Source organism: Glycine max, chromosome 8, assembly GCF_000004515.6.
Source record: "Glycine max cultivar Williams 82 chromosome 8, Glycine_max_v4.0, whole genome shotgun sequence".
NCBI lineage: Eukaryota > Viridiplantae > Streptophyta > Magnoliopsida > Fabales > Fabaceae > Glycine > Glycine max.
Genome location: NC_038244.2, coordinates 42,275,424 through 42,290,116, shown reverse-complemented (window position 1 = coordinate 42,290,116; position 14,693 = coordinate 42,275,424). Strand labels below are relative to the sequence as shown.

At 30.8% G+C, this 14,693-nt stretch overlaps 1 protein-coding gene across 1 annotated transcript; it reads right to left on the bottom strand.

The window, feature by feature from the left end:
* Positions 1-3,660: 3,660 nt before the first annotated feature.
* Positions 3,661-10,378, bottom strand: LOC100815293 (mitogen-activated protein kinase 20). The gene is made up of 10 exons (XM_003532049.5): positions 9,853-10,378; positions 8,094-8,502; positions 7,610-7,737; positions 7,390-7,449; positions 6,546-6,695; positions 6,284-6,439; positions 5,875-6,086; positions 5,644-5,742; positions 4,828-4,985; positions 3,661-4,463 (listed from the first exon to the last, which is right to left on the bottom strand). Exons 1-10 carry the CDS (start codon positions 9,874-9,876, stop codon positions 4,012-4,014), a joined length of 1,848 nt encoding a protein of 615 aa, XP_003532097.1. The 5' UTR covers positions 9,877-10,378; the 3' UTR covers positions 3,661-4,011.
* Between the last annotated feature and the right edge of the window lie 4,315 nt (positions 10,379-14,693).

The window sequence follows — 14,693 nt, the reverse complement described above, 5'->3', positions numbered from 1 at the left end:
ATAAATAAATATATTAAAAATAAAAGTAGAAGAAAACAAAAAATTAAAAACTAATTGAAATATTTTACCAAACATAATCTTCTTACCGAAATTCATATAGATAATTAATGTGTCAAAATAGTGTATATTAATATTATGGTGTATTACATTTGTTTTGGTGAATTATGATGTATTATATTAACATTTGATATACAAATATTGTATAACTATTTTTTATTTGAGCCATTTGTCATAATGGTGCATAATAATGTTAGTGTACGAAGGTTCATTATGTATATACTAAAAATTTAAATTTCTATATACAAAAATTATACCGATAAAGACCAATCCAATGCTAAACCATTTGACTTTTAAATGTCATTTTTTTTTTACAAAGACAACCACTCCTAATCCAAATTTAAATAATACTTAGAAAAAAACTCAAATCTAAATACGCTTTCACAAAACCTTTTAAATTTAAAAATTATATGCATTCTTCTGATATCATGAACATAGATAAGATAGATATTTTTCTTTTAATACCATTTATTTTATATTTAATGTCAATTTTTATTAATGAGAATGATTTGAACTTACAATTTATCTTTTTTCATTTTTTCTTAACCACCAAGTTAACTTTATAATTTCTTGTGTTAATCATTGTTGTTGTTTTTTTTTTTAACTCAAATCAGAAACACAGATGCACGTATGTAGATATGAGACAATTACTCCCACAAAGTAAATTTTATCATATGAATATATTAAATAATTATAATTATTTTTGCCCCCTTAAGAAATTAGGCGTTCCTCCCATAAAAATATCTTTTAAAAAAAAGAAATGTAAAAAAATATTTAAAAAAACAAAAAATATTAATTCTAATTTTATCCATTTTATTCTTTCAAATTTATAAAAATTTAGGTATTTTGCTTGTTTTTATCATGACATGGTATATGTGGTAAAAGTTTATAATATTTTTGCACATAAAAATATGATAAAACTATTTTTTCAGCTATTAAAAAAAAATGGATCCGTGGCTGACTCAAATATATATCTTCAACTTTTTAGTAATTGAAATTTTTTAGTAATTATATTAATTCAAATAAAACTCATAATCCAATGCTATCACTTATCGTTGCTATGTACTTGTAAACTTTTTTTTTAAAAAAAAAAAGGACATGAAAGTACGATCACCTTGAAACGTTACCTACTACGTTTTCGATAACAGAAATAGAACACCGCAGCAACGGCTCCACTCCCTGCCGCCATCACCGGCCACAGCACAAGCCACAACCCCTTCTTCCACTCTCTCTCCTTTCTCTCTCATTTCCACTACCTTAACTTTCTCCAATTCCTCAATTCTCTGTTTCATCTCTTCGATCTCTCTCTCTCTTTCTCCCCAGCCTTCTCTCTCGTCTCTTCCTCCGCTCCTCGCTCTCCCTCACTTCCGCGACGCTTAGCTTCCGCTCCAGATCGCGAACCTTCATCTGGCTCTCCGCGTTCAACTGTTTCAGAGATTTTGTTTCTCTCTAGGAACGTCACCGTACTCTCTCTCTCTCTCTCTTCGAGGAGGTTCTTCAGCGCCGACGCTGCCGCCTCCTCCGATCTCCTTCTTCAGCCTCTGGATCTCGTCCTTCTTCGTCGCGTTCTCGCGCTCCAACGCCTCGATCTTCGATACGGCGCCGTTCGCGGCCTCCATCAGAAAAACGTAGCGAGCGATATGACACTAAAGAGAGGGAGGAATGAGTGGTGGAGTGAGGGATTTTGATGAGAGGAAAAGGATTCCGAGAGAATCGATGACGCGGTCGCGAGGAGGAGCGTTAGGATGCAACTTTCGCACGAAAAGAGTCTCATTCAGTTTTTTTTTTTTTTCTTCCTCTTGTAAACCGTTGGTTTTATATAAGGAACATGAAGAAGTTCAAAATGTTAGGGACATGGAAAATCTTATCTAACGGTACCTGTTTAAATGTTTTTTTAAATTAACATTTCGAGGAAAAAAATAATTAAACTTTTATTGGTTAAGATTAAGAGAGAAAAAAAAAATTATGGAATGACAATATAAAATAATTTTATAATTTTATATTTCATAAATCATCATATAAAATAAGTATATTAACTTTTACAAAATTATCTTAAATTATATCAATGATAAATTATTATTAAATTATAGCGTAAAATTATTTTATATTATTAATACATCATTGAATCATAAGATTAATTTATGTGTAAGTTAAAAATAATTTTAGAAAAATAAATGAGAATTTTTTTTATGAAAGTTAAATCGTACATCAATTTTAACTTAAGAAATAATAATAATACATTTTGGCAACAATTAAATATTTGAAAATGGAAACTTGTATGCCTTTAAGCATCATTTACCATACATAATTTTTTTTAATTTATTCTTTCTTATTTTTTATTTTATATTAATTTTAAATTATATTTATATATGACATTAAAGGCTTAAATATTTATTTGTCAACAAAACAAATATGCTACTTTTTTTCTTTTAGTATATATATTATTTTTTATTCCTGTAAAAAAGATATAAGTTTTTTTAAAAAATTTAGTGCTATAAGTTTTTTTTTTCATTTCTAATTCCTCCAATATCATTGTTGACTTGTTATTATTGTTGATACGACATTAATAATGTTTTATTATGCTGACATAACATCATCTAATATAATTTTTTTTATGTGACACACAATGATATTAGTATAATATTTTTATTAACATTTTTTTAACGATAATGACCTAATTAATGATAAAAATTAAAAATGATATCATAAAGACGAAAATTAAAAGAAAAAACAACTTAAAAAAAATCAACTTACAAGACCAGTTTCATATTTAAGTCATTTAAAAAAATACTTTTTTCATATGACATGAATACTTTTTAAATTGAAATAAAAATAAAAATAATTCAAAAATTATGTACTTTTATTATGAAAAAAAAATATTTTTATTGAATAAAGAAATAAGACACTTTCAATAAATATTTAAATTAATCCTCATAATCTTTATTATAAAGTTTCAAAATTAACATTTAAAAATGGAATTCAAGTCACATCAATTTAGGATTAATTATCTAATAAAACAAAAGATATCTTTATTTTGCTATAACACATCGTAATTTAAAATGTAAAATCAAATCAAATTAAAATTATAATAAGATAAAATAGAAGAAAATATAAAATGTTAAAAGCTAATGTTTTAAAAAATATTATTTCAACGTTTCAAAAAATATTAAAAATTATTTAAAAAATATTTGCTTACCGAATAACTGAATGAATTTTTCAGCTAAAATGCTTTTCCGAATAAAACCACAGTGAAAACTCAAATTTATTTCATAACAGTGGATTAAACTCTCAGAATAAATAAAAATACCAATTAGTGCCACTAATTATGGAAAAACTTGAAATAGCGCCAGTTAGGACAAAGGGCTTTATGGTTGCACTTCTTAGGTGCCAAAATGAAAATCAGGCTCCTTATTTCCTCATGAGTGACAAAGAAATTTTATGGATTAATGTCTCAATTTCATGCATTCGGTATTTGAGAGTGCCAAAAGATATGTATTAAGGTCACCAGACTAGCACAACTTTGCTAGCTTTGGCTATCTCCAATGCATAATTTAGATATTTATTTTGATTCTCATTAAAGCCAAAATTTGTTGAGGTATAGGATGCGAGGCTTTTAAATTCCATTAATCCAATTAAAATACAAACATCCAAGACATCTGTTTCAAGATTGTGTCTTCACTGCAAACACCTAAAATGGTTATGGATTGACTTACAAGATAGGACTCAATTTCATCGTCAACAGTCTCATGATAGTTGTAACCAAAGTTCATACCCTTTGTAGGCCAGAGAAAGCTGACACTTTTTTCTAAGGAAGCACTGCCTTTAAGCCTCTCACTCTCATTTTTACACAAACCATCACCAGAGACTACAACAGCTCCATCCCTAAAAAGTGTCTTTTTCTCTAACAGGATTGCTCCCCCTGGCCAAAATATTCACAAGAAAAACACCCTTCTTCTAGAACATTCTTGTCATACCATACTGAACAGGACCAACTTTTCTATGAGCAGTGGCCCCAGCTGCAGCACCGATTCCACCATATTGATGTGCCTTTGGCTGCAGCATGTTTGTCTCTATGGCTATTTGATCACCTTGCTCTAACTTGTTAACTCCTGCCCTTGTCATAAAAAAGGGATTTGTATCAATATTAATAGCTATGTCTGGTGCCATCTTGGCATTAACTCCGCATTGTTGCTGTGCATGTTTTGCCTGCAAAGGCACACTCTTGTTGGCTTCTGTCGCTGGCCTTTCTTGGTTTCCAGTGCTGGATCTTTGATAGTAATATGCCGGGGGAACAGCTTGTGTAGGAAGCACAGAACCTCTGATGAATGACCTAGGATCATATGAATCCTTGACAATGTTACCATGCTCGTATGGAACTACGGGCCCAACAACTTTACCAGGTTTTGCTGAAAATAAGAATGAGAGTATTAGGCCTTGTTTGTTTATTATTTTGAAACACAGTTTTCTATTTTCTAAGATATACTAACAAAAGGTGGCTCCCAGAAGATGATACTGTTGATTAGTTATACTTTGAGTACTTGAACAGAACAATTGAAAAAAAAAAAAAAAAACAGAAAAGGATGAGAAAACATTTATCAGTTCTTTTGGAAACGATTTTCAAAACTTAATAAATTTTGGATAAGAAATTGATTGCTGAGTAATGTAAAACTGTTGTAGAAAATAGTTTTAAGAAAAATAAAAAAGTGAGAAGGGAATCAAACATGCCTTAATTATTAAACTTCACAGACTAGAATGATAACAACCCTATACCTAGTGGAATTCTTTGTGGTCCCTGCATTGACCTTGGCACTGGAATTTCTGTATCTCTTGGGTTCTTGTTATATTCCTCAACTGTTGGCCGGTTTTTGCTGGCAGCATTATTTGTTTGCTCTTTTGAGTGTACCGTATTTGAATGTACAATTGTAGACCTGATGAGAATATAATAAAATATATTATGCTCCTTATGAATGAATATTAATCATATAAGTCATAAATAGAATGAAAGCAAATGCAGCATGGAGTTGGTGAGGTTGATTTTGGTCTACCAAATTGTCATTACCTGCACTCTATGCCAAAAAATTGAAAAAGCAGCTAAATAGTATGGTTGGGAAGTTATTTCAAAGGTCAAGTGCCTGATAGCTACAGGTTACCATACTATAAACCCTGACTTCATAAATGTTAGCAGGCCAGAACAAAGGATCTGCGACTCTCCTATTATACTACTTGTCCACACCATGTTGGCATTTTATGTAATTTAATTTTAGAAAGAGTGGTATATCTATGTAAAATAACACCATTGTCTGCACCACAATTGTTACTTTACCACAACATTATTCTGCTTTGTAACAAAATCTGATCTGATGAAATGGATTATAATATACTTTACTAGCATGACTGTATTTGATAAATCATGACCAGAATCAAATTAAAGATCTATATTATAGGGCATTCAATCCTGTCATTACTATCTTATCATAAGCATAATGTAACCAAAAGTAACCATTTGTTGACAATAAAGCTACAATTGCAATGCAACAAATGCCAAATGAAATCCAATGCACAACTGCATTTATGAATCAGAATTACCTTGGCAGAGAAACATGCTTTCTGTCAAGTGGCATAACAGGACCATTTTTACCATTTTCCTCTAAATGAGCAAACTGCTTTCTGAATTGATCAACAGCACTGTAAAGAGTCACACCCAAAAAAAAACAAAAAGACTAAGATAAAGTTGAAATTCCAAATTGAAAATTATCAAGAGGGCAAAAAGGATAACATGGCATAAACAGTTAAAAAAGCAATTAAGAAAATAAAAACCTTGGATAAAGAAAATTAGTTCTCTCTGTTCCATTCATGTAGTCCTTCAATAGTTGAGGGTGATACTCTAGAATCTCACGGAAAATCAGCTCACGAATTTCTTCCTTTGTAACTCTTCGCCTTTCAAATTCAAATTCCATTTTCGTGATAGGCTGGCAAGATGGTTCCCTCTCAACTTTTGCCAGTCCCTTGAAGTAAGGATCAGCCAAAGCCTAAAGACACAAAAACATTTAAAAAAATCTTGAGCATGAAAGTCAAAACCCCATATTACTGAGTGCTATTCAGATGTTATGATTATTTATGCCTTTTACTGTCCAAATGAAAAAGAAAAGCTCAAGAAATAGTCAAGGATACAACTAGGATACATTTCAATACACATACATAAGCAATAGAGCACAATGTAGCATACCTCTTCAGCAGTAGGTCGGTCTTTTGGATCAAAAGCCAACAACTTTTCCAGTAGCCTTAGTGCTAAAGGATCTGCATTGGGAAATTTTTGAGCGAATGGCACAGGCTGCTTTTTCCGCATGCTAGTTAGGTATCTCCTTGCCTTCTCGTTACGTACCTGCATCCAACTCAAAATATGGTCACAAGCTGGTATTGGTAACTTTTGGCTCAGAACTAAGCTAGACAACAGAAATGTTTTTTCCACAGTTGCAGAAAAAATTTACCCGTGATATAGTATCAAGTGAAGGAGTCCCAAGCAGATCTGTCATCAGATCCAATTGATGAACTACATTTTTCCCAGGAAAAAGTGGCTTTCCTGTTAGTACTTCAGCAAAGATGCAACCTATACTCCATATATCAATTGCTGGTGTATACTGCATCAAGATTTACAAAAAGTTAGACCTACAGAAAGTGAATATGAAAACTTGAACCATTTTGAAGAGTCACTTTGCAACTAAATAAAATAAAAAGTTCAGATGAAACTATGAACTACTTTCAACTACAGCCAATACACACTAAAGAATAGACATTTATCACAACAGTACAACATTTTCGCTCGATGCTCCACAAGAAATACAGCCCCACATTTACAACACTTAATGAGTGAATTCAATCTCAACTACCCTATCACATTATAATAGACTATTGTCACCAAAAACAATTAGATATATGTCTCTACTTATAGATACAGGTAATTTGCTTTCACTCATAAAATACAGCATGTATTATGTTTACACAAATAATATTGATTCTTGACAAAATTAAAGACTAATGATGCAGAATAGCTACCAAAACAGAGATGCATACACAATAAACTTGATAGAGTTAATTATCAAACACTATGGTATCAATGTATCACATATTTTCTTTACAAAACTAATGGTATTGCAACAAAAAAATATGTAGCTAGTAGATTAATAACAGTTAACAGAGATTGGTCTTCAGTCATGTGGTTAGCTAATTGATGGAAAAGTAGATAAAAGATTGAATGATTGATGATGGTATGCTAAGTCAAGACTATATACATCTCACTTTTACAATGTCCACAGAAAACTGGAAAAGCCATACCTTTGAGTAAAATGATCCACATAGCTCTGGAGCTCTATACCACCTTGTAGCAACATAATCCTACAGACACAAGCAAGAAACATCATTCCCTTCCCTCCCAAAATAACGAGAAACTTTAAATAATAATAACTATAACAACAACAAAACCAAAAACAAGCAAAGCTGAAATAAATTAAAATGTATAAAGGAAACAAACTATGCAAATGTTTAGAAAGAATACCGTCCAAAATATAGTTGTTGGTGTGTCACTAAAGGCAACTCTAGCTAACCCAAAATCACAGATTTTAAGCTTACAGTTTGCATTTGCCAGTATATTCTTTGGCTTCAGATCTCGATGATAGACATTTGCTGCATTGTATAAGTTAAGAATTAGATAAGCAATATTAGCGTCAATGCCAGCAAACTTGTCAAGAAATAGACGAGAAAAAGTACAAAAAGGGAATGGGGAAGTTCTCACATTTTGAAAAAACTAGAAGTGTGCAGTTTTCACTTTTCAGATGATTCAATGGCAAAGCAAAAATAAGGAAACAAAAACAACTGTTACAGAAGATACTGTGCACAATCCTGACATCTCCATTGCCAAGAATACTGAGAAATTATTCAGTATCTCATTTGATTTGTGAAAGTTCAAGGTACATGTTATGGGCATTAGCCACACAATGTGCATTCATGTATACAAGTAACTATAACATAGTGATGTTTACCGGTGTGAATGTACTTCAGTGCTCGAAGTAATTGATAAAGAAAAAATTGATAGTGTTCTTTTGTCAAGTCATCATTGGCTTTAATGACTTGATGAAGATCAGACTCCATGAGCTCAAAAACAACGTAAATATCTTTAAAGTCCTTCCTTGACGGAGGCAGCATAATGTGTTTTATTTCAACAATATCAGGATGTCGTAGAAGTCTAAGCAGCTTTATCTCACGGAGAATACGAGCAGCATCGGATATATGCTCGAAGATGTCATGAATCTTCTTAATTGCCACTTTGTCACCGGTGTGAGTGTCAATGGCTGAACAGACAACACCATAACTTCCCTTCCCAATGACTTCTTGGATTTTGTACCGGTTGGCATCACCATATTCAGAGAAAAAGTCCATCTCTGCTGAACTCTGTATCATATTCCACATAGGCAAGTTAGAATTTGAATGAAAACATTTGTAAATCAAACCAAAGCAATAAAGTAAAAGCAAAAATTTCAATATAGAGAGAAATTAAAATAAAAATTAAAAAGCATTTTTTTTTCTTACAGAGAAATAAATATACACAACAAAAATGTGTGTTTTTGCTTGTAAGAGTTACATTATGGAATTAACACAGTATCAAAATGTCATAAACACGAAGAATCAGATTTTATTTACAGCAATATGATCATTGCCACATACATTGGAATAACACAAGCAAACTAACATATATTAAACATAAGAACACACATTGCTTCGATGCAACCGCCTCACTTCCTATCACAGCAAGAATATGATTAAAATGAGAAATTTTAGCATTTAGTAAAATATATCACAATTCATTTGACACTCAAAAATCAAATACATATCTCTGCTTTAATTCACCACTTATGGTTCAGCTAAGTTTAATTTACATCGAAACAAACTAAGATTTTCTATTGTCTTTCAATTCAACAGAAATGTGCACACTGATTTTGCAAGACCAAGCATCAAATGTATAAAAAAAAATTCACCGAATCCTAATTCGAAGGCCATCTACAATTTATTATACATAATTAATTATTCAAAAATCAATAAAACTCAATTCATAAATCTGTAAAAGAAGGAATTGAATCCAGGTGTCAAAATTGACACAAAACATGTAACAGGAAATGCAGGCACACAGAAAAGGAGAAAACTAGAAACATGACAAAAAAAAACAAATAGTATACAAAATCTGATCCGATGGGGGAAAAACCTGCAAGCATATAGAACAGGAGTACCACTTGGTATTGAGACAAATTCCACAAAGCACAACTCAACAAGTGTAGAAAGAGAAGAAGAAAATAAAATAAAAATGATGGGGTCAATATAACAACCTCAAAGAAGCAATCTAATCCGTTATAGAAAAGCAAGTAAATTTCATCAACCCCTCAAAAAAATGTTGAAAAAGAAGATCTAGCGGTGCCAATCATGTCGTTATCCCTCATTTGTAACAGAAAAATATCTAGAGAGAGAGAGAGAGAAACGAAATCATGGATGGAGTCAGGAGAAATGTTGCAGTCTCATCAGCTAACAGCATGACCCCATTGAAAAAATTCTCAACACCCACCATTCATTCATTCACCAACACAACCATGGACTCATCACACTGTCAAATTCTCCATCTCACACGACATTCCAATTAAACCAAACCACGCACACACAAAAAAAAAAAAAAAGCAATCATTTTTTCCCAATCCCAGTTACACAATCACAAAACCAATCAACACACACAATCATATAGACAAAAAACTCCACCTTTTTCCTGTGATCTTGCTGCATTTTCCCCTGACACCCACAAATTCTCCAAAACTTCCCTATGGGATGAAGATCAAGCCCAAACTTCACAAAACCCAGTTCTCAAATTTTCCCTCCTTCAAAAACAAACAAATCTTTTTACACCCTTATTCTCACAGTCTCACCCACATTTCCCCCACCTACCCCTGCTCATTATCACAAACCCACAACAATCCCAGCTTTTTCTCCCTTCTCCCAAACCCTTCTTCACCAAACATAGAACCCAATTGGGATCCCACATGCACCTTCCCTTTCCACAGCCACAATCTTCAAAACCAAAAACCACCACCAACACCCTTCAGCAAAAGCACCTCATTTCCAGACACACACACACAAAAAAACACCTTTCAGACCCTCAACAGAAAAACCACAATTTGTCACACCCCACAAAGCCAATCCGCAAGAACAACAGCAGAAAGCAGGTGCGAAGAGCGTGGAGTGCACAAGATCTGCGTACACCGACAATGAGAGAGAAAGAGAGAGAGAAATGATATTTTTATTAGAACTTTGAGGCTTAAATCTAGTTGGTGCCTTTACTGTATCTTATCCGTAACGTATATTCAGAGATACGTACCCAAATACATACACATATGCATACATATGGTGGTGATACGGATCATGTTGTATTGTTAATTGTAAGTTACTGCATATATACGAAATTTGGGAAATGGTGGAGGGTATTTTGGTAAATTCAGTGTGGCACGGGGAGATTCTCTTCACCTTTTGTGGAATTATTATTAACCTGTTCCTCTGTGACTTACAGGTGGCATGTTGGACGGGTGTGTGACACGTGTCGGATTCTTAGAGGCTTAGGATGGTGGGTGGAGGGTCCACGTGGCGGTGCTGAAATGTTGGAAGGTTGGTTCAGTGTGGTGCTATCATCGTCTTATTATTTTGGTTTGTCTCTATGTAGTGTGGAAGGATTAGGATGAAAATGTAGTGCCACTCAACTTTGCATCAGGTTTGTCTTTAATATTCGTGAAAGTACATAAGCTTTTTACATTGTTGTTTAAGTATAAAATATTATAATAGGATAAATTTGTTCATTTTTATAGTGTTATTAATATCAAATATTTATTAAATTAATTGATCATCAATTTTAAAGAATTTTTTTTTTCAATTATATTTTTTTATTCACAAAATTTAAACTCGAAATTTAATTTAAGGAAATTGAGTCCAATACTATTCGAATTAATAAATTATTTGTTTTTTTTACTTTTATTTAATTAATAGTATAAAAAAATTGTACTAATAAATAGTACATATTGATTAAACTATTTTTTTGTAATGCTATGTGAATCAGAGTGAAATTGAATTAAGAATTTTTTAATTTTAAGTTTTGATTAGTTCAAAGTAAGTTTTTTAAATGAAAAAAATAATAATTGAGAAAAAAAAAATTTACTAAAAATGATCCATCAAATTCACATTAAACATTATTCATTGATAAAAATAAATAGATATTTCATATGGCACCTATAACATAATTTAAAAAATTATAAAAAGAGTTTCATTTTTAATACACTAATTGCGTAACCATATTCATGCAACTAATTAATTAAAATTATAGTAATTAATTGATATATATATATATATATATATATATATATATAATCGTGTATATATTATGTACATGTTTAAGAAATACTGATCAAGCCATGCTAAAAGAATTCCATGCAATTATCGATCATATACTATAAATATTTAAGAAATTGTATACATATTTAGAAAATCGTGATCAAATCACATTATTATACTAGGATTGATTTTAGACGTAAAATGATTAATTAGGAAGATTTTATATATAGGATAGGAGTAATTAGTAAATAGTAACCCATTAAATGTTATTGACCAAAGTGAGTTATAATATTGATAATTGATACAGTAATAAATATTAAATTATTGTTGACCAATAAAATGTCAACTAAAAAAAAAGGCATTCACGTATAACCGTTTAGTAGTTGTTCCGTTATGGTTTCTTAATTTATTCTATCCATTTTTAGAAGAATATTTTATTCTTATTTTTATGTTGTTTCCCAAAAAACATAACATTAAATGTTACTTTTTTTAACTATATATCTTTATTTTTATTAAAATTTTAGATATTTTATATATTATCATAAATGAAAGAAAATAATAATATGTGATATTAAAAAATTAAAAATAATTTAATCTAAAAATAGTAATTACTTTTGTACTATCTCTAGAATAGACATATAATGGACACATGTAATATTAACCAACTAAATGGGTGTATTTTTTGGCTACAAATACATATTTCCATGTTCCAAAAATAAGTGTCATTTTAGATTATTTTACACAAATCAATGAAAACTAATAAATAGATGAAAAATAATAATAATTTTATAAAATTAGCCTTATTAAATAAATGAAAAAATAATATTAGCATTACATTAAAAAAAACTAAAGTGAAACTTATTACGGGGTATTAATGAAAAAAAAATAATTTATCTTACATTGATAAGCTAACATGAAACTTATTTTGGAATAAATTTTTCAAATACAACACTTATTTTGAAACAGAAAAAATAATATTACCAATCTTTTCTTTATTATTATTACAAACCGCATGTAATAAGTAACTTGTTTTAATCGAAGCAACAATGTCTCCTTTAAAGTATCTAATGAAATTGCATATCCAAAACTCTAATTCAAGACTATTAATTAAGTTAAAATATTTTTATGTTAGTTGAGTACCCTTAATAGATTAGAGGGTAGAGTTTTGTTTGGATAAACTTTTTTATACAAATATTTACAAGAGAGTGGGGCTTAAAAGGAAATGAACCTCTCAAAGTATGAGCTCACATGGGGGGAGTTTTTAGATAAGTCTAAGACCATCATCTGTGTTATGGACTACATCATCTTCAAGGCTTTCAATTGGTTGATGCACCATTGCCATGATAGAGGTGTTTTCTTAATCATTATAGTGATGTGGATATCATCAATGTATATATAAGTGAACATGAGCCAAATGGAGTCAACTTGGCCAACAAATAAAAACCAAATTGGGGTGAAGCACCATGGGTCAAGTCAATTTCACTAAGTTTCATTTTTTGTTGTACCCTAAATAGACTCAACTTGGGTAGATTTAGGTCAAACCAAGTTAATTTTCTTGTAACCTAAGATAAATGGTTAAATTGGGAAACAAAGAAAAACAAAAGTAAAATTTAATAAAATTGGGGGAAAAGAAGAAAAAATTCATTCAACATAAATGTTTGTGTGACAAAATTTCACAATTCAATCCATAGACAAAACAAAATCATTTTAAGCCAGCATATACATTTGCACAAGCACGATCAGAAGTTTGTATTCAACATAGATAGAACACAAATATAACCTATATATGAAGGAAGAAAGAGAAGGAATGAATCAATGGACAATGGCGGTCCAGTGTGATTGCAAAGCTAGGGAGGAGAAAGAAGAAAAGAGACACACCTCAAAGATATAAAACAAGCAGCGATTAACATCATTTACAAGTGGTCGACGATGGAGAACCCCCAAAGAATGGAGTGATTGATCAATGATAGATTAAGGTAAAACTATTACTCGACCTACTATGGGCGTATGAAATACATGAAAATAAGTTTTGAAAAACAAATGAGATGAAACAAGAATAACTCTTAGTTAGATCTAACATTGATTTAAAAAAGTAATGATTTAATTAATTTGGTTGAATAGGATTGAGTCTCAAATTTACAAAATTGATCCTTTAAACCAAATCATTTAATTAAGTTTTGGTCAAATAAAATTTTTGAATTGGTCAAGTTTATCCAACCCATGCTCATCCTTAAATGTATATCTCAATAGTATTAGACACTAATCATGTCAAACATGTAAAAATGGGAATAATATAACTTATAATTTTAGTATCGTGTCCCCAAAAAATACCACATGATTTAAAAGTTTTTTTTTTCAAATCACCATACTAAGTTAATGGGCAACATAGCGTTAAACCAATCAAAGCGCCTCAACTTTACATTCGAGTGGATTAAAGTGAATATATTAGCTTTTATAAAGAGATACTTGCAATACCCAATAACTTTGTATCTATCGTTCATAATTTCTAGACGCTGGTTAATTATATAAAAATATACATGTGTGCGTGTCACTAAAAGGATGTGGCTTGCAAGCAATGCAAGTGGTTCAATGCAATAAGAAAATAAAGCACATCAAAATGAAATAATGAATGGTCCATTCATTAGACAAGATGAAAGGCTTAAGTCGATTTAATAAATACCTCACAGTATTCGTTTCATCCACAGAATCTGCCTTTATTTTTATCTTGCAATGGTAATCCCAACCTACATAGCTGGTGTGGCAAATACACATTTGTCATGATCACATACATACTTTAACCTTCCTTTTCAGTGACACTGCTTGCACAACACAAAACCAGACATTCTAACCCATAATATACATACGAATAATAGAATCAGATAAGAAACTCTATTAAAAGAATATTATTTTTAAAGTAAAAATGATGTCGACTAGTGCATTATGGAAATGAAGGCGTTGCTCAACTGATCAAATAGCCTCTCCATATATATAATTTCTAAAAATTGCAAGCTTTCAATGATACTACAATGAAATGATTTTTTTTTCCTGTCAATTAACGAGTACGTGTATTGATAATATTGATGGAGGAATATTTAATATATTTTATAAAGCAGTTAAAATTACTTTAAAATATAACAAATGATTACTGGATAATTAAATAATCTTAAAATGTTAATTCTAAAAAAACACTCAAATTAAGTCTTCATAAAAAAAATAGGTCCATTCAG